Source organism: Nematostella vectensis, chromosome 12 (genome assembly GCF_932526225.1).
Source record: "Nematostella vectensis chromosome 12, jaNemVect1.1, whole genome shotgun sequence".
In the NCBI taxonomy this organism is placed as follows: Eukaryota; Metazoa; Cnidaria; class Anthozoa; order Actiniaria; family Edwardsiidae; genus Nematostella; species Nematostella vectensis.
This window is the reverse complement of record NC_064045.1, coordinates 7,207,318-7,228,149: the sequence shown is the minus strand read 5'-3', so window position 1 is coordinate 7,228,149 and position 20,832 is coordinate 7,207,318. Positions and strand designations below refer to the sequence as shown.

Here is a 20,832-nt window from a genome sequence, read left to right as displayed (position 1 = left end):
CCTTAAGCCCCCCCCCGCCACCACCACCACGGTATCCTTAAGCCCCCCCCCACCACCACCACCACGGTATTCTCAAGCCCCCCTCCCCCCACCACCACTACGGTATCCTTAAGCCCCCCCCCCCCCCCCACCACCACCACCACGGTATTCTCAAGCCCCCCCTCCCCCCCCCCCCCACCACCACCACGGTATCCTTAAGCCCCCACCACCACCACCACCACCACCACGGTATCCTTAAGTCCCCCCCACCACCACCACCACGGTATCCTTAAGCCCCCACCACCACCACCACCACGGTATCCTCAAGTCCCCCACCACCACCACCACTACGGTATCCTTAAGCCCCCACCACCACCACCACCACCACCACCACCACGGTATTCTCAAGCCCCCCCCCCCACCACCACCACGGTATCCTTAAGCCCCCCCACCACCACCACGGTATCCTTAAGCCCCCCCTCCCCCCCACCACCACCACCACGGTATTCTCAAGCCCCCCCCACCACCACCACTACGGTATTCTCAAGCCCCCCCCCCCACCACCACCACCACGGTATCCTTAAGACCCCCCACCACCACGGTATCCTTAAGCCCCCCCCCACCACCACCACCACGGTATTCTCAAGCCCCCCCCCTCCCCCCCACCACCACCACCATGGTATCCTTAAGTCCCCCCCCACCACCACCACCACGGTATCCTTAAGCCCCCACCACCACCACCACGGTATCCTCAAACCCCCCCTCCCCCCACCACCACCACGGTATCCTTAAGTCCCCCCCACCATCACCACCACGGTATTCTCAAGCCCCCCCCCACCACCACCACTACGGTATTCTCAAGCCCCCCCCCACCACCACCACCACGGTATCCTTAAGACCCCCCACCACCACCACCACCACGGTATCCTTAACCCCCCCCCCCCCCCCCACCACCACCACCACCACGGTATTCTCAAGCCCCCCTCCCCCCACCACCACCACGGTATCCTTAAGCCCCCACCACCACCACCACCACGGTATCTTCAACCCCCCCCCCCCCACGGTATCCGGTAAGTCCCAAACACCACCACCACCCTCCCTTTGTGATAATAAATGAACTTTTCCTTATTTCTTTTTTCGATACGACATTCCTGGAATAGCTAACACACGTGTTTGTGTGTCCTAGCTGTGACTTTAAAAAAACCATGATGAATAGCTTTAACATTTCTTAATGGAGTCAAAGAGACAATTTTGAATAGGAGTGGGCCAGATGAGAACGGGCCATGGTGCGAATCTAATCCATATCTCCCAATAAATATCTCCGCTCATCCAGAATTGTGCTTTTGATCCAAACAACGAGAGAAGATGTAGAGCCCACAAATGTAATAAATGCCCACAAATTTAATAATTGTAATAAGAATGTGCCAACGAGTGTAATAAACCCATAATTGTAATAATGTCACCCACAAATGTAATGAACATACATATCATTATGTATGATGAAAGAGAATTAACCTTCGCATGGCTACATGGAAGGTTTACGAAACACGCTTGGAAGGTTCACGATACACGCTTGGAAAGTTCACGATACACGCTTGGAAGGTTAACGATACACGCTTGAAGGGTTCAAAATCTACGCTTTCAAGGTTCACGATACACGCTTGGAAGGGTCACGATACACGCGTGGAAGGGTCACGATAAACACGCCTGGAAGGGTCACGATACAAGCCTGGAAGGGTCACGATACACGCTTGGAGGGTTCACGAAACACGCTTGGAAGGTTCACGATATACGCTTAGAAGGTTCACGATACACGCCTGGAAGGTTCACGATACACGCTTGGAGGGTTCACGAAACACGCTAAGGTTCACAATACACGCCTAGAAGGTTCACGATACACGCTTAGAAGGTTCACGATACACGCTTAGAGTGTTCACGATAAACGCTAAATCTACGTCAAGGTTCACGATACACGCTTGGAAGGGTCACGATACACGCGTGGAAGGGTCACGATAAACACGCCTGGAAGGGTCACGATACAAGCCTGGAAGGTTCCCGATACAAGCTCGGCAGGTTAACGATACACGCTTGGAAGGTTCTCACCGAAATTATTAGACACTCTCTAACTGCGTCCATGCTCATGCGATACCAAGTTTTTCTATAGCCATTTTTCTCAAGGTTTTTCTATCCGTTTTACCCGTTCTTGTAGTAGGGAACTGATCCATCACAACGTAGTGGACAGGTTGTGACGATAGACCGTTAGTGCTAACGATAAACTTATCCGCGCACCAGGCGTCGATCTCAGCAACTACTGACTCCTCGGTCTCGCCTTTATCAAGTCCGAGCTTCACACATGCGCAGACGGTCTCATACAGCCGCTGGTCTGGTACACCGACAGCGATGGCGCTGATGACTTTGGGATGCTTGGAGAGGACAGTTTCAACTTCGACGGGTTGAATGGATTCTGTGGCGCATTTGATGAGGTTATCGATTCTCCCAAGAATCTAAGGATAGTCATGAATAAAACCCGAATCAAAGGCACGCGATGGACCACACCTCATAGCTGTCAACTCTCCCGCATAAGGCGGGAGTCTTAACATTTTGAACCTTTTCTCAAATCTATTTTTTTTAAATATCCATACATTTACTCAAGAGAGCATAAGATAAGAGAGGGACACTTTGGTAATACCCGAGCGCCATGTCGATGCCGAATCTGACTATTTTTAGTAACCACCACCCCACCACTGCGCGTGAGCATTTTAACTCACCCTATCCCCGCGCTTTGGCATTTACATCTTGTTGTTTGCCGCTGTTTTGTGACTTGAAACCGAAAAAAACCCCACCCTATTTGCACAAATACCATCGAAAATTTCATTCTAGCATCAAGGATACGGGCAGTTGCGGTTTATTAAGGGGATGTAGTACTTCGAGGATTGCAAGATTTCGAAAACGAGATTTCATTCAAAATCAAGAGCGGAAAACCTTCAAACACCGTTTTCGCTCTAACTTGATGCTTCTTCGTGGTTTCTCAACCTTCATTATCTTCCTAATGGTCAAACGAAATCTGTAAGTTAGACATTAGATATGATATTGATTTTTGTAAATATTCCGGTGAATTGAGAAGGAATCCAAGAAATCCTTGTAGCGAGGGATGTATCTGAGCTTTTGTAATAGTGAGAAAATAAAAAGGTTGATATTACAGTACTTCTTTGATGTTGTTATTGTTATATGTTATATTATTATGTTGTTATTATACAAGCTGGAGTCGGGGTTTGAATCAAACGCGGTATCACAGCCATTTTATCGCTCGTCGGTTTATTCTTTCTTCTTCACTTGACTTCGTCGCTCTGACAAACAAAACAGTCAAACTATTCAGGGATTTAGCTTTCTTAGAGTATATTTGCCAATCTTGCTTACTTAAGTTAGACTTGTATTCTTCTTTTGGGTTATTTTACATGATCTCTTTTCATTCCTATCGAGTTTGCAAAACAACAACACGCAACCCGCGGGAGAGTAGGACAAAATAAAAGAAGCAAATCCTCAGGCGCAGTGGTGGGGTGGTGGTTACTAAAAATAGCCAGATGGACATGGCGCGCGGGTTATACCAAAGTGTCCCTCTCTTATCTTATGCTCTCGTGATTTACTGTATTCTCCCAAATTAGCTATCTTGGTACTCCTGATACATTCACAGTATTTTCTAAATTTTTTCACAGATTTTTCCTAAAGCGAGGTTGACAGCTATGTAAACCTTAACCCAACCCTAAACCTTAACCCTTGACCTAATTCTGAACCTAGCCCTTAACCTAACCCTTAACCTTATCCTAACTAAACCAAATCCCTCATTAACCTAATCCTAAACCTAACCCTTAACCTAACACTAAACCTCAAACCTTAACCTCATACTGAATTTAGCCCTTAACCTTAACCCTTAACCTAATACTGAACCTAGCCCTTAACCTAATCCTAACTAAACCATATCCCTTAACCTAATCCTAAACCTAACCTCTAACCTAACCCTAAACCTCAAACCTTAACCTAATACTGAATTTAGCCCTAAACCTTAACCCTTAACATAATAGCGGAGCCAGCGCGGCCGCAGGGCGCGTGCGGAGCTCCATACGTATAGAAATATGGTATAACTATGCGACTCGGTTTTTGTGGTCATCGCTCGGGTACCCTGTGTGTCACAATCCAGTAAATCATGCAACTCCCAGGCCCCACTCGGCCTCAACTAGAAAGGAGTCATCGTCAAGTGACACGTCAATCACGATGACGTCATGATGATGTTTACTAAATCACCAAACTGGACATAACCGGTTTATAACCAGTCTAACTGGAAATGAAGCTTACGTGTTTTTACACATTTTTTACCACCGCCCCCAAACTTCCTCACTTATGCTTCAAAGTTCTTTTATGAACAACGCAAACCCGCAAAGCGAAACAGGAAATTGAATATTGAGAAGTTTATTATTGCCACTGTGACCATGGACGACCTTTCACGTGGTGATAAAAGAGGTACGTGCACAACTATTATGGTTTTATGTTTACATCCAGTAGGTATTATGTTAAAAAACAAACGGGTTTGAACTGAGTGCCTTTTTAAGTTAAGTATATGTTAGAAAGGTTTTTCACGGATTTATTATCAAACGGTTATGAAAAATGCTAAAATAAAACTAACTAGCATTTTAAATTTTAGAATAAAATACTTCTATTGTACAGAAAATAATGTGTGTACAATTGTTTTGTTAAAACTCGCGTCCAAAAACAAGATTGCGGTAGTCCGTAGTCGGTCGATTGTGGTAGTCGCGCGCTTGTGTTTACTTTTTAGCGGAGCCAGCGCGGCCGCAGGCCGCGCGCGGAGCTCCATAGGTATAGAAATATGGTATAGCTATGCGACTTGGTTTTGTGGTCATCGCGCGGGTACCCTGTGGTGTCACAATCCATCCAGTCAATCGCGCAACTCCCAGGCCCCCTCGGTCTTACGTTTTTACATATTTTTATTTTTTTACCGCCTTCAAAGTTCGTATGTTCAAAGCGAAAAAAGGCAGATTGAAAATAGCATTTAATGAGAAAATATGCGGATTCAAATGGGCTGAAATCTTTGAGGAACCGTTTTGTCTGAAGTACGAGCCGATAGTAAAATCTACCCGAGTGTTCGTGAATCCCGTCCGTTGCAGCAGCAACAAGAGGACTACTTAGAGGCTCTACACTACCATTCTAATAACATTCATTCACGTCTATATCTGTGGAGATCTATAAGGAGATCCTGAGAATAAAGGGCCTTGGATTGATGAATGTTTTCAGCTATAAAAATAATTCACTTGTGTCGACGAGATTCTTGCTAGCAGAAAGTCGACAAGTTCACAGTTTACAACAAAAAGCGAACACAACCACACAAGCGACAAACAGAAAGCGACAAAAAACACTGCCAAGGTGAGTTTTGAACGACGGTTTGTATTGAGAATATCACAGTTATTTTTCTTTTATTGTTGTGCTTTTATAATGCTCGTTTCTTCGTGTGTTTTTTTTCCAAAACCAATCGCTCAAGCTAGTTACTGTTTCAATGTCACTTAGCTTGTTTGATTTATACATTTGTTTATAGAGTTTGCTTTGAGAATTCGTAGTCTAAATCAAACAATTTGAGCATAACAACATCCTTTGATATTCTTTGTTCTCTCTATACCTTATTGACTGCGTTGAGATATTTAATAAAGGCTGACAAATATCATCCTGTCATTTATTGCTAAAGAAGACCTTTCTTGTCTTTATATTCTGTGTATTTAGTCTTCTCGAAGATACAGCAACTTTTTCAACATTATCAAAACTACAAATAACTTATATATACTATATATTAACTTTACAGTTACAAGAGAATTTTCTCATCGAAAATAAAAACACAAAATGCAACCCCTATTACCTATTCTTTTTGCTTAGCTTATATTGTCTGCATCTTGCATAACTATCTATTGTGTTTATTTATTTAAATGTTGTTTTGAAAGAAAAAAATACGTATAATTGTTTTCACTTTTATTTAGGTAAAACCAACCAAGGACTACCCGAGGGCCATGATTGATGCTGAAGGCTGGGAGGCATGAGACTAGGCAAATGTCTTAAAGATAATCAAGTAGGGGATTTCTTACTTAGATACAGCAGTAAATTTGAAATAGTTTTTTTAAAGCACTTGCCCTCAATGATAAATCTGAAAACATTTTTTCTATCAACCTAAAGATAATGAGGAAAGGGGAAATGTTATGAGGGTGCTCAACATAGTTGTTGCATTACTGATCAGTTTTTTATCAAAGCTATAGTCCAATTTCTTCCTTTTCTCTCTCTCCTTCTCTCTCTCCTTCTCTCTCTCCCTCTCTCTCTCCCTCTCTCTCTCCCTCTCTCTCTCCCTCTCCCTCTCTCTCTCCCTCTCCCTCTCCCTCTCCCTCTCCCTCTCCCTCTCTCTCTCTCTCTCTCTCTCTCTCTCTTCTCTCTCTCTCTCTCTCTCTTGTGACTATTGATATTGTTTGCTGTTTCCTTCCTGCACCCTAAATAAATTAAAATAGGTAATAGGTTTGAAACTAGACATTTTCAATCAATTTGTTCTCCTCCTTGCATTTAATTTTGGAGTAGCATTAGCATATGTGGATCCATGGTTTCTATATAAAAAAACAGCACGCCACCATCCTACAGGGTGGGTGCACCAATGTCTAATGCATGACTGGAGGTATATTTGTGGATTTTAATTTCCTTGGTGATGGAGTATCACCAGTAATAAGTGATATATTAATATTCCATATGTCACCTGAAGTGTATCTAACTATATCATTCTATCTTTGGAATGCTGTTGCATCCATCATTTGTTTCTTTGCAAGGGCAAAGCTGGTCAGAATGTAGCTTTGATACAAGTGTACATTAATGAAACTTCTATCAAGGGAAGGGCTTTTTATTAGAGCAAGGTCCGGGGGGGGGACTCTCCAGCAGGATAGACGGGGGTGCTCGGTCTATCTTTTACGGTATAAAATTCTTACCAACTTCTATCTCTTAGGGTGTGTTTTAGGATTTTTCCGATTCTGCTATCTTTTAGGGGTTTTCACGCCCGGGGAGGAGGATTTTTCCGATTCTGCTATCTTTAAGGGTGTCTTACGCTAAGTAGTGGCCCAATCGCTTGAAATGTATTTTACAATAAACCACAAGTCAACTGATCAGTTAATACTTTCGACTTTATTGTCGGTAACATAACAATATAGGATCCGTCAGCAAATTTAAACCAGCATTGTTTTTTTAATGCTATCTCTCAGAGTTAAAAATTCCTCTGACCACACCCAAGGTGCTATCTCTTAAGGGTAAGAATTGTTGTTGACCATGCCCTTAGTGCTATCCCTTAGGGTTAAAATTGATTATGCTGTCGAGCACCCCCGTCTCTCAAACTCCCGTTTATCAAAGCCCCCCCCCCCCCCCACCTCCCCCCTGGGAGCAAGGTAGTTAATTATATAAAGAGAACATCAAACTTGTGCTTTTTTCAATAATAAATCTGTAAAGAAAACAGTTTTATATCAAACCTGTAGGTAAAGAGAAAGGGGAAAATGTTAGGAATGTGATCATTTAAGCTGTTATCTTATTGCATTATTGTTATATATTTTTTAAAGTAGAGTCACATTTTGTCAAATAGAGTCATTCATTTCTCCCTTTTTCTTCTCCTCATTGACTTTTTGTTATACTTGTTTCTCTCTAACCCTAACATAGGTCAATGAACATGGTTTGGTTTGAAATTAGAAATTTGAATTAAGCACTTTCAGTAATAATTTAGGATTTGCCTCCATTGCATTCATTTTTGAGTAGCCAGTATGGGTGGATCCAGGGTTTCTAAAACCAACAGGCCAATGGGTGGGTGCACCAATATGTAATGCATGACAGGAGGTATATTTGTGGAGTTTCTTTTCAACACATTCTTCTGAATAATCAGTTGTGGTACATGAAAACTACAGTAGCGGGTCTATGGGGGGAGGGGGGTTAAGGGTTTAAACCTCCCCTTGAGCTTTCTTTTTTTATTGTTTTCAGTGTATCTTTTCATTCCAAAATCGTTATGAAGGTAAAACAATGACACAAATTTTTGGGCGAAATCCCCCCCTTGGCAAAAGCTAGATCCGCCCCTGAACTACAGTATGGCATCTAAATCTTTGGAATGCTGTTAAATCCATGATATATTCTTCACAAGGTCAAAGCTCGTTAGAATGGTGTTTTGATAAATATATACATAGTGGAACTTCTATAAAGGGAAATAAGAATTGACCATTAGACTCTTGAAAAAACATTCCCGTCAACTAAGACACCTTAAACTTTGACAGCCTTTTCACACCAAGTTTTAGTATTTTGTTAACTTTCATACTGCATATTCAATATTATTTAATGAGTGTTTGCTTGATCCATTTGGAGGGGCCAATACAATTCATAATTACATGGCAGTAAAATTTGACATATTTTTAATCTCATTAAAAAAAACTACTAGAGACACCAAGATCCCCTCTAGAACTACCCCTATCAGTCACACAAAAAGGTGTTAATTGCTGGCTCCGCTTTTAGGCAGTGCCTAAATCTATATATTAGGTATATTTTATACCATTGGGCTAATTTTCAGATCATGTCATATCGTTTCGATCTATTTTAGTTAAAGAAGAACCAAGAAGAGGGGAGGAGCGAAATAATGAGGAGTAGAGGTCACGCAGGCCACGAGTGTTGACAGAAGGACAAAGAGCTCGGAAGAGAGCGCGTGACCTTGTACTCACCGAGGAGCAAAGAGTGCGAAAAAGACAGACGAGCTCCGAGTACAGGTTAAGTGGTGAGTAAAGAGTCCGGAAAAAGCAAAAGGACTCGGAGTACGAACTAAATGACGAGCAGAGAGCTCGTAAGAGGCAGAGAAACTTAGAAACACTCATCGCCCAGCGTGCAATGATGGCAGAAGACAGCTTGTTTGCCCAAAGGCAAAGAGAAAGGACTCGTGAGCGACAGAGGGCATCTAGACTCAAGAGAAAACAACAGAGGCAGCCCTCCACTACTACCGCTTTTGTTGGTGAGTTTTCTTTGAGTAAAATAATGTCTATATTGTATCGATATTCTTTTGTAATTGTATCGATATTCTTATTTGTTTTCTTCTTCTTAGACTAAGGAGACTATTGAGAGTAAGAGCAAATACCTCAAATAAAGCAAACTAGAATCAGTAATGCAGAATTAGTTTATTTGTCATTTAGTTTATTTATCAAGCTAAGTATGCCAGATGTGGCACACTTAGCTTGGTTGTGTAAAATGCATAATAAGCTGAAACTGTTAAGCCCAATTCTGTTGAGTTAAATTCTCGTTCTGCATTGTAATTGTGTGAAAACTTCGTGTACAGTAATATATTTTTTCAAAATAATATTTCAAAATATAATAGTTGTCTTATTTCTTGTCACCTCAAATATTGCATAAATATCATAGTTGGGTTTAGTTTTGGCACCCAAAATATAATGCATAATTATTATAGTTTTGGTTGCATAAAATAATGCATAATTATGATTTGTGTTTTTGTTACCTCAGATGTTTCATAAATATTATAGTTGTGTTTTAGTTAAATCTCGTATACATACATACATACATAGATACATATTGTAGGTGGTGATCTGTCGTATTTCTAAAAGTTTCAAAGTTTTGATGTTACCCCTTTTATAGTTAAAATATCAATTTTGCACAACAATTTTCAATGAAAAATAGTGTACATGACAGGTGTACTATTTTGAAATCCAGGAGTACAAGCATAAAGTCTTATTAGCAGACTGCCATAGCAGACTATATAATTTGCAGATACCAGATGAATGTATAGATGCTACATACACTAATTGTAGACACACTGAAGGTTAGATTCTAAACTGTTTTACATTTGACTCATTGCTGATTATAAACATGGAGATAGATATTCTAACACAAAGTAAGGTTTGTATTTCTGAAATCCTTCTTTACTTTGCAGACAACATAAGAGCTTTTTTCTTTAGGGGGACCAGGTAGGTTTTAATCCCTTTTTTCCCACTTAATGAGGTAAGTTTAAAAAAACACTGATAAATTATTTAAAAAGTAAGCTGTATATCAATGTTTTGGTGTAAATAAACCCAATTTACTTTGATACTATGAAAGAAATATGGCTAAATGATTTCAGTCAGGTCTTATTTATCTGACACATTTGTGCTTTTTTCCCCTCAGTTCTCAAAAATGTTTTGCAAGGTTGTTGTGTGTCAATTACAGCATAAAATATAAAAAATTGCATATTTACATGACCCATTAATTAATTGATACGTTACCCATGAACCTATGCTGGTATGATACATAGATTCTAGATGGTGTTATTGGTGTATTTTAGGTGAGCCCTAACGTTTGGAAAATATATAATTTGATACTTCTTTCATCCTTTTTTATAGAGAAGAACAACAATAACATAAAAAGAGGTGATGCAGCTGTAGGCGGCAGCAGTGGTGGGGCAAAGCAGTTTGTCTTCCACATATATTGATTTCCATATTTAGGGGAGTGCTTTTGGTGCCTCCTCTAAATATGGAAATTAATTGTTAAGTGGTAGACAAACTGTTGTCTCTTTATTAATACATGTTTTAACATTTATTATTTTATATAATACACCTATTTCAAATGAGGTTACAATACCAATGTCACAAACTGCAGTCCTTCAAAGATATCAAATGAGCCAACAAATAAGCATAGATCAAAGCTTACCCATGTTTCTTTTTGTGTGTCTTTTGAATGAACCAATCAGTGTTACCACACATTGATCCTCCAATGCAATACCTTGTTTGAAATAGGTGTATAATATATATTTCAAAAATATCCTAACCCGTTATATTTTATTATTCTTGATGTAAATAACCAATAGGGTCTCATGACAATACAATATTTTATTAGGTTGTGCATGATTTTTCATAGCCAAATTATCAATGATAAGACACGAGCATAGTTTTATACATGAATACTTTTTGAATGAACCATTTTATTTTTTCATGTCAATGCAATATTTATATTGTGGTGTGCACAATTTTTCATAGCCAAATTATAAAGGATAGGACACAAGCCTAACTTTAGAAATGAATAATTTTGAATGAACCATTTTAATTTCCTGTGTCAATACAATATTATTTCTATTATGGCTTGCACAATTTTTCACAACCAAATTATATGTGATAAGACACCAGCCTAAATAAATGCTTTTAAATTAAAAGCCATTATTTCTTAATAATTCAGAATAACACCTTTTTTAACATCATGCATTTTTCCTACTTACGTGTATACACCACTTTCCTACTAAAAGCAATCCTATACTGCTGGATCTCAGCTTTGACTTTTTCATGTCAAATAATGGTGCATTTGCACAATGATAATAAAAACAAGCATTCTCTAAAAGGCACCCATTTGTTAATAAAAGAATTTATTGTCATTCTCGTGCTCAATTCAATTCATTCATCCATCATAATCCTGGGTAGTCTTCCTGGGGGAGTGGAGGGAGGTAAATATATCAGTTGTTATTGAATACAAAAATTCATTAATTTGATACCCCTAAAGGATAGCAGTATCAGAATATCCATTAAACACCCCCTGAGGGATAGTAGTTAGGTGAAGTTTATACACTAAAAGATAGAATGATTATCTACACCCCATCTACTTTTTTGGAGAGTCAAACCCCAGGGGGTGGGGGTCATGGCAGAAATTAGTAATGTACCCAAGACACCAGGATTTACTTGGAAATGGATATAAAATATAATAAGCCCAGCTTAATTATATATATTATATGGCTACGATAGTAAGCGCGATCTGATTGGCTGTTGAGCGGGCTGGAATCCTACGATATTGCCCGATGGCAATTTTCAACATTTTTTCGCAGCGGGCTTGGTTTGCATAGCCAAGTGGCGAATTTCGACCGAAAAAAAATCAACAAACAAAAAAAACAAAGAAAGAAAGAAACAGGTAGAAGTTGTTAATTTAGGCAAGTGTTAATTTAGGCAATCACTAGAAAAAACACTACATAAGTTTTAAAAATATAGCGATTTAAATAACTGCTCACGACCGTTTACAAGATCATTTTCGCAAAACTCGGTCTGTTGTTCGTTATCACTAGTACACATAGTATACTTCTTCAAATGACCATTGCAAGGTTGTTTTGGAACCCTGCTTGGTCGACAAAGTTGGAAATTTGTTTTAAAATTTTCTTTTATTAGAATAGATCAATTCTCTTTTCGCCTTGAACTGGAAAAAACTCGAAGGCCATTAAGGGCTATAGTGCTTCGAAAAAGTTAGAAGTTTAAGAATAAGTCCTTGCAGGTCTATTCTCTTTTCCTGTTAATTGCCTTTTATTGGACTCGCAACAATTTACCTCCGATCGAGGATGTGACTGATAATTTAGAGCGGATTGCCTGTTAAATAGCGCAGATTCTATGGGTTGGTTCTCACTAGGATGAAAGCGCAAGAGTAAACGGACGCGCAAGAAAATCAAGCAGTTGTATTCTCTTGGAATTCTCACTGGAACGCTTGCGTTCCAGTGAGGATCGATACGTGTACTGCGCTTGCGCTTACATTTAAGTGAGAAGTAATATTTCAAAGCCAACAATGAGGACTGCGCCTCGAACTCGAACTTATCGCGCGGATTTAAAATCCCGTCCAGTCCAAATTGGAGGCTTTGAAATGACTTCTCATTCTTATTAATTATTTAGCAGGACGCAAGCCTGCAAGCTACGTAAATTTAAATTTCCCTACTCCATCCTTTGATTTTCATTTCTATGCGCTTTGTCTGTCCGTCTAAAATCAAGAACATGTCACGTACTTCGTTCGTCTTGATTTCACTGGAGGCTTCCATTGGGAATAAAGCTCAAGTTTATGCTATTTTCTAGCAAGTCCATGTTTTAAACACGAGGTTCCGCTATAAAAGGGAAAGCTCCTCCCACCCCCGGGCTCAAGAACAATCAGTTGTTACGAGGTTTTGGGTGGTTCTTTTATGGTATTGGGGGTAGCCGGGGATCGTACATGCTGAGCAAGGGTTGACCGTCTTCTTTGTTCTTTATTGCACCGCTTGAGTGTTTACAAATGGTAGAGCTACCACTGGCTAGCGGGAGATTGGCTGTACGAAGGCAAGTACTTTTGGAAGGTAGTGAAGGAACATCTCTTTCCCGGAAAGTTGACGAAGCCAACTTTAGAGAGTCCTGACTAAACCAACCTAGAGCACTGCCGTGTAGTGTCCTCGCAACAGTTACAGTACAATCCTAGAGCTAGTTACTATGCTGCTCAATTTATACTAATCTCATTAATAAACTGGTCAAACTGGTTTTAAGGATGATGTAAGAAAAGAAGATCGGGTATTGACTTTGGGAAGAAAATCAACGATGAAATAATAAATGACTTAGAATAAATTCCTTCGATAGAAATAGCAAGAGCAGTATAAAAGGAATAGTTTGACTATAGTAATATGCAAAATTAAGTAATGTAACAGCGGTAAGATTAAGGATAAAAGTAATCGTTAAACTGTTATTTTAGCCTGGCAAATATAAAACCTGTTTTGCTAAACAGTAACTACGCATGCTTAGTCAAACAATGAAGAGATCCACATAAAGCAAATAAGTGAAATGTCGAATGGAAAGTGAAAGTAAATATCTGACGTGTCGGAAACGACTTTTGCATAGATTAACAATTCCTTCATAACACAGTTATCAATCAGCCGTCAATGAGCCAACATGCCAGGACAATTGCTCTGAGCGCTAAATTCAAATTTCAAATTCAAAACCAAAACAAATTTCATTCATAGAGTTGTCCATCTAAAAATGTTTCTATCTGTCATAAAATAATGCTATACTAAGCTGTGTGCGCTCTAAAATACAAGCATTTCTATCACAGCGCGAGAATAATTTATGCAGGTGCGCTAGATAATGGACAGCGCAAAATTAAAAATTTTGCATCGAAAACGTGAGTGGACAGCAAATAACTAATTTATCAATCTCTTAAGACAACTGTCTTGTTACCTGTGCAAAAATAATTTTATTCCAGCCGAATTAGACTCAGAGATAAGCAATTTTACAGGAGACTTGTAATTTGTGACAGCTAGCGTGGCCGTGTTCTGATTATAATTGCAAATTTGAGCCCGGGGATGGGAGGAGCTTTCCCTTTTATAGCGGAACCTCGTGTTTAATGCTGTCAAAAAGCAATGGATTCCAGCGAAGACTAAATCGTGCGGCCGCTTAAAAGGTTCAGAAAAGCCAAAAGTAAAGATGAGGAAGAAGTAGCTTTGGCGCAAGCTGTACCCGCGTCGACAAGATATAAGAATAAGTGGTGTGTCAACATGTTTGGCGTGCTAACCGAGTGAACAAAATAGCCGCAAAGAAGTCAACAGTCTTCAATATAAGAACATCCGATCTTGAAAACCTCGACAGCGCATGGGAATCTACGTCGGCTTCTTCCATTAATTTCTGGATCGGAAAATCATCCAAGAAGTTGCAGATAAACAAGGTATTTATTTATTTCATTTTGTACCACTTTGTGTTGCTCGAGTAAACTACTTGAATCAGCAATTTGGGTTATGGTAGCGCTCTAAAACAGCACCGTTATTACATGGCATTTGGAAAAACAGAACATTAATGCTTATTGAAAATTAATTTGTTTTCATTTTTTAGGTAACCGATGCCCCGCTCAAACTTTATACCAGATCTTGGATGGTCTTAAGCGCCACCCTGAGAACACTTTTCACCGAACAGATGTTAATTACTATAATTTACTTCTAGTTGTAGGTTCTATAACCTACCTATTGTAACTTGATCAATGATTAAGGCGAGGACAAAATAAAGTGCTGTTTGTGAGTAGTGAATTAAGTCCGAGGACTGGAACAAAATTAATTCAGTTCAGGGACTGTTGTCCCTGAACTGTTGTCCCTGAACTGAATTAATTTTGTTCCAGTCCTTGTACTTCACCCCCAGCTCTTCTCTGCTAAATTCAATACCCTCCCCGTCTTTTAGTCACTGGACTAGACCAGATTTCAAGTATCATCATGTGACCAAATTTAAGTAATTTGGTTGGCTGGCGTCCTGCTGAATAATAAATAAGGATGAGAACCAACCTTAATAAATTATTCTAATAAACTCTGTCTTTTGTCGGTTGAGGTGTCCGCTGGACCGCTTTGATCTGTATTGGACAAAACTCAAGTTCCTAGGTGCTACTCTGTATATGACTTACCTTTAGTTTTCCATCTGGCGTGAGAAGGCAGCGGTCGTTTGTCCGGTACCACCTTGTGTCCGTGAAGCAGTCCCTGTAGTCCGCTCCTTCGATTTTCAGAGCGTTCGCGGAGTGCATCATTGAGAGCCCTCTCACATACAGCTCGCCTGCGGTCAGGGTGAAAGTACACAAATTACAATGGGACAACCTCTAGTTTAATATAGAATATTATCAATCTTGAGGACAGAGCTTTGTGGTTGTTTGATAGAAAATATGTCATCCTTACTTAGGGTCATTTCTAATATTATGAATACAAGTGAAAATAAGATATCTGCCTGGTAAATATATATATATATATATATATATATATATATATAATAGTATATAATATATAGTAATACCCTTCTTCCTTCTAACATTTTCTCTCTACCGCCTTACACCCCCGTCTTATATACCCGACTCCATTCCAGCAATACTTGACTTTCTTACCTGGAGTTCCAACAGGCACGACGTTCTCATTACTGTCCACCACCTTAATCTCCAGCCCAGGGTTTAATTCCAAAGCAGCATAGTTGACGGAGTCAATATTGTCCTTTGTAAGCGGCTGCCTGGCGACAAGAAACGCCTCTGTAGCGCCGTAACCAACAAAGATACAAAGGTCGGGCACAATATCGAAGACTTTCTTCATCAGATTCTTGTCCATTAGCTGTCCTCCAGTAAGGCAGAACCTCAGCCTGCTTAAGTCCACGTTTGATATTTCTGAATACAGCGTCATGTCGACAAAAAAATAGGACAGAAAATGGGAATGGGTGCATTTTTCATCTTCGACTATGTGAAGAATAGAACCAGTCACGTGGCCGTGTACGGCAAGATTTGGCGGGAACATGACAAGAGTTGCGCCGCAGAACGGAACCAAACCAAGCATAAACCCGACGCCCGGGATCCAGTCCAGCGGAGAATCGCTAAACACGATGGATTCCCGTGTCGCCTTGAAGACGAGGCTTATTATTTTCACTCCATTGACGAATCCCTGATGGGTGTAGAGTGCAGGCTTTGGTTTCCCTGTGCTTCCGGAAGAGTGAATGATCAAAAACGGGTCATCAAACTGAATTTCTGCCTCAACCTGGGCCAAGGCAGCGAGATCGTACGGTTCGCTTGCTTCCAGGAGATCGCTATAGCTGTAGACTTTTGGTTTGTTTGGGGGGGTAGTGTGGGGACCGACATAGACCGCGGCCTTGAAGTGATCTCGATCCACAATAACGCTTACGACTTCTTGCATTTCCTTGCTCTCATGGGAGTAAAATATGCAGTGAATTTGATCTTGTAATATTGTTACAGCTTCAGGGGCATCGAATTCTACTGCTACAAAAATTGCGCCAATTCGCCCTAGAGCGATCTCGACAATCGCAAATTCGAACTCACTGGGCAGCATGACTAGCACCATGTCCCCACGACCCACGCCTAGCTCCAAGAGTCTGGCTGCGATAGCCTGGGACTGATCTTTGTACTCTTTGAAGGTAAGTGACTTCCGGTTGCCTTTTTCATCTCGGTAAACCAGTGCTTCCTTATTTGGACATTCGGCGGTGTGGCGGTCAAGGAGCTGAAAAAGGGTCTTGTGCTCCATGGGGGTGGTGTGGGGGTGGTGCAGATAGCTCATTTTCTTTGACAGCATGACCTAAAAAATGGTGAAAGCTAAAATAAGAAGCTTAGAATGCCAACGTCTCCCGCGCAGCCGTTCTAAGTGACAGTCACGCAACACTACCGATAGAAACTAATGGCGACTGCTCGGGAGACATTTATTCATTCATATTTATCTATTCATTCATTTATCCGTTTATTAATTTATCCATTTATCCGTTTTTTCATTTATCCATTCATTCATTTATCCGTTTATTTATTATCCTTTCATTCATTTATCCGTTATATTTATTTATCCCTTTATTCATTCATCCATTCATTCATTTATCCATTCATTCATTTGTCCGTTTTAAATGGTCTTAGCCTGGGCAAACGCCCGGGATTTTCTAAACCGTTAGAAGGCCTGTGTAGGTAACACGAACTCCTGCAAGTTTACTTGTAAATCTTTTTCCAGCAAGTCTCATTTAAAAAATACGACGATCGTCTGCAAATCAATGGTTGAAGGGTGATACTTTAGCATTGTGCGGGAGCGTTAAATGGAGACGTCATTGACCTTTTTATACCGGCTGTTAGAACTGTTATACCAGGGACACCAAGTGGACACCGAAAGGAGTGTGTGACACTAAGACGAGTGTGTGTCACCGAGGGGAGTGTGTGACAACGAGAAGAGTGTGTGACACTAGGCGAGTGTGTGACACAGAGGATATTTTGTCGCATATTGAATACATACCGACGGGACACCGACACTCAAAGTGAAAAGTATAAACAGTGTGACAAAAGAAATCCTTGTGGCGATCACAGGCCTAGGCCCATACAATATTTGGGTAGAGGTGTTAAAATGAATACCCCTGAGGGCAGAAAAAAACATATTTTTTGTAAGTCAATCAAGAAAAAAATTTGGAAAACATATGTCATAAAAAAGTAAGGAAAATGAACTGCTTCCAATGACTACAGTTTCCCAGGTTCAAGTACCCGGCTGAGGCCAACATAATTATTGTGCTTGACTTTGACATTAAGGTTTTGCAAGTTTTATTTTAGTGCTTGGAGTTCTGCAAGTTTATTTTTTTTAAGAATCGGCCATGCACGTTTTTTTGGAATTGCCACCCCCTCTTCAAATTTCTAGTGATCCACCCCTAACACCAGAAGAGTGAGTGATACTACAGAAACGAGTGTGTGACACCGAGAAGAGCGAGTAATACCAAACAAGTGTGTGACACCGAGAAGAGCGATACCGAAACGAGTGTGTGACACAGGGGAAGAGTGTGTAATATTGAAACGAGTGTATGACACTGAGAAGAGTGAGTAATAACGAAACGAGTGTGTGACACCGAAAAAGTGAGTGACACCGAAACGAGTGTGTGACACCGAGAAGAGTGAGTGATACCGAAACGAGTGTGTGACACCGAGAGGAGTGAGTGACACCGAAACGAGTGTGTGACACCGAGAAGAGTGAGTGATACCGAATCGAGTGTGTGACACCGAGAAGAGTGAGTGACACCGAAACGAGTGTGTGACACGGAGAAGGGTGAGTGATACCGAAACGAGTGTGTGACACCGAGAAGAGTGAGTGACACCGAAACGAGTGTGTGACACCGAGAAGGGTGAGTGATACCGAAACGAGTGTGTGACACCGAGAAAAGTGAGTAATACCGAAACGAGTGTGTGACACCGAGAAGTGTGAGTTTTACTGAAAACGAGTGTGTGACACCGAGAAGAGTGAGTGATACCGAAACGAGTGTGTGACACCGAGAAGAGTGAGTGACACCGAAACGAGTGTGTGACACGGAGAAGGGTGAGTGATACCGAAACGAGTGTGTGACACCGAGAAGAGCGAGTGACACCAAAACGAGTGTGTGACACGGAGAAGGGTGAGTGATACCGAAACGAGTGTGTGACACAGGGGAAGAGTGTGTAATACCGAAACGAGTGTATGACACTGAGAAGAGTGAGTAATAACGAAACGAGTGTGTGACACCGAGAAGAGTGAGTTTTACTGAAAACGAGTGTGTGACACCGAGAAGAGTGAGTGATACCGAAACGAGTGTGTGACACCGAGAAGAGTATTACCTAAACGATTGTGTGACACCGAGAAGACGAAACAAGTGAGTGACACCGAGAGGAGTGTGTAACACCGAAAACCGTGTTTTACACCGAAAGGCGTAGACACAGAGGAGTGTGTGCGCCGTCTGCGAGCGTTTTAGGCATGGTTAACAAAATGTTTCTATGCAGTACTAGTAGCTTAGCAATAGAGAAAGACCGAATGACTTTTCTTGTGGTGTGATACTTTATATAGGTGGATAACGACCAATAACAATTAAGAACGTGTATAGTGAGGTATCTCACAAAAGGCATATTGAGTCATACCTGTGCTATCGTAGCGTGTTACGCGTACTCGTACGATATACTTATTGACGACCTTTGAGCCTGGCACCGGCTCCATTGGATTATCTTATCTTGTATTTATTTAAGCCTAACGATATCGAATGTTGTTTATTGAGAATTAAAGGCAGTAATTTCTTATTTAGGTTTTTTTACATCATAACTACTGCAATTCGTTTGAAATCATTATCTCATAGTATTTTTGTTGTTGTTGTTGTATTTGTTCTGTATTGAGATTTAGCGTTATATGGGCAAACACCATCCTCCCTGCTGGCTCTGCAGAACACAGGGTAATTTCTTATTTAGTTTTTTTACATCATAACTACTAAATTTCGTTTGAAATCATTATCTCATAGTATTTTTGTTGTTGTTGTATTTGTTCTGTATTGAGATTTAGCGTTATATGGGCAAACATCCTCCCTGCTGGCTCTCCAGAACACGGGGTGCCCAATGGGCTGGTATTAAATTACATTGATGATTAAAAAAGCACATATGGATTTGTTACTTTATGGTAGATTTTGTCTGTAAAACTGTAATAAATTCCATCCAATATGTTGTAGTACTTGTAGTTGTATTTCATTTACAAGTTTAAGCAGTTCAGAGCACATTTGGGGCTGTTTTAGAGCTGCTCTGTGGAATTTAAAACCACACTAAGAGAAAGACAACCAAAAAGAGAGTAGAGAATGCGACGTTAGCGCGCCGTTTATTGCGCACGCAGGGTTAAATAGAAGGTTGACCGCGTATTTTCTGCTTACTGTGGAACCGCTCTATCATCGAACCTCAACCGAATATAGGTGCTCTGGGACGCCTAAGACGCTGTGTTCCGTCCGACAAAGCGCCTGACTTATTCCCTGTTTTAGCGCCTGTCTCTTTAGCAGTGCAGTATTATGACTTACCTTGAATAAGGATACGCACCTTGAGTAGTTTTTTGTCGTAAAAACCTTTACGGGCCAGTCTATCTTGACTATAGGTTATAGTCTATCGTGACCCTATCACCTACAGTGCGGTGACGTCATAGATTTTCAGGAATGCAATACAATACAATATTTCAAAAACATGAACCGACACGTCAGCGTATTTCGTGGGCGCTCCTAGGTCACTACCGCAGAAGAGCCGCTGAATAAGTTTCCTAGTAAGACTGGTTCTGGGCGCGTGACACGGCACAACTTTAAGCCAATTTAAAACCGACAGCCGATGAAATTCAAAAGAAAGATTCTCGCGGTTCAAACAGCTAAACGGGGACGAATAGACGATTAAAAGGAATGGTTGAAAGATAAATATGTGTGCTATGATTTTGCGAGTTTTTTTTTTTTTTTTTTTTTTTTTTGCCGTGCGAGTCTGGATTTCGAAAGGATCGGTGGATTTGTTGAGCACTTTGGAATTTGGCGTTTGTCGGAATTTGCAACCTTGTCTCTTCTATATACAGAAGGCGAAGGGAAAAACTAGGAGCCGTAGCCTACCTGTAGGCTTTAGATGCTGTTTTCGGCGATAAAAACCTTCGAAATCTCGAAATCGTAGTTCGTGGCCGCCATCTTGGATTCGAGTGACAAAACATGAAGCGCCAAGGGGGGGGGGGAGGGTGGGACGACAAGGCTTGCCCTCCCCATTCATTACGCGGCGTTAAAGATTCAC

At 40.8% G+C, this 20,832-nt stretch overlaps 2 protein-coding genes and 2 long non-coding RNA genes across 4 annotated transcripts; 2 read left to right on the top strand and 2 right to left on the bottom strand.

Annotated features, from left to right (window-relative positions):
• Positions 1 to 1,360: 1,360 nt before the first annotated feature.
• On the bottom strand, positions 1,361 to 20,762 carry LOC5503871 (medium-chain acyl-CoA ligase ACSF2, mitochondrial). Its single transcript, XM_048719712.1, has 4 exons — positions 20,097 to 20,762; positions 15,673 to 16,858; positions 15,205 to 15,350; positions 1,361 to 2,483 (listed from the first exon to the last, which is right to left on the bottom strand). The coding sequence occupies exons 2-4, from the start codon at positions 16,853 to 16,855 to the stop codon at positions 2,118 to 2,120; spliced, it is 1,695 nt and encodes a 564-aa protein (XP_048575669.1). The 5' UTR covers positions 16,856 to 16,858; positions 20,097 to 20,762; the 3' UTR covers positions 1,361 to 2,117.
• LOC125557292 lies at positions 4,092 to 11,397 on the top strand. The gene is made up of 3 exons (XR_007305209.1): positions 4,092 to 4,494; positions 8,633 to 9,034; positions 10,410 to 11,397. It is a non-coding gene; the product is annotated as an uncharacterized LOC125557292 (long non-coding RNA).
• On the top strand, positions 14,257 to 14,819 carry LOC125557295. The gene is made up of 2 exons (XR_007305212.1): positions 14,257 to 14,484; positions 14,649 to 14,819. It is a non-coding gene; the product is annotated as an uncharacterized LOC125557295 (long non-coding RNA).
• Positions 17,149 to 19,173, bottom strand: LOC125557544. Its single transcript, XM_048720216.1, has 3 exons — positions 19,165 to 19,173; positions 17,907 to 18,888; positions 17,149 to 17,759 (listed from the first exon to the last, which is right to left on the bottom strand). Exons 1-2 carry the CDS (start codon positions 19,171 to 19,173, stop codon positions 17,941 to 17,943), a joined length of 957 nt encoding a protein of 318 aa, XP_048576173.1. The 3' UTR covers positions 17,149 to 17,759; positions 17,907 to 17,940.
• Positions 20,763 to 20,832: the final 70 nt, after the last annotated feature.

Bases quoted from the DNA above. Each gene is read 5' to 3' on its own strand.
- LOC5503871 (XM_048719712.1), bottom strand. From the start codon at position 16,855: ATGCTGTCAAAGAAAATGAGCTATCTGCACCACCCCCACACCACCCCC. The intron at 15,351-15,672 runs GTAAGAAAGTCA...CCCTGACCGCAG, and splicing joins CGTGCCTGTTGGAACTCCAG to GCGAGCTGTATGTGAGAGGG. The intron at 2,484-15,204 runs GTAAGTCATATA...GACTATCCTTAG, and splicing joins CGCCAGATGGAAAACTAAAG to ATTCTTGGGAGAATCGATAA.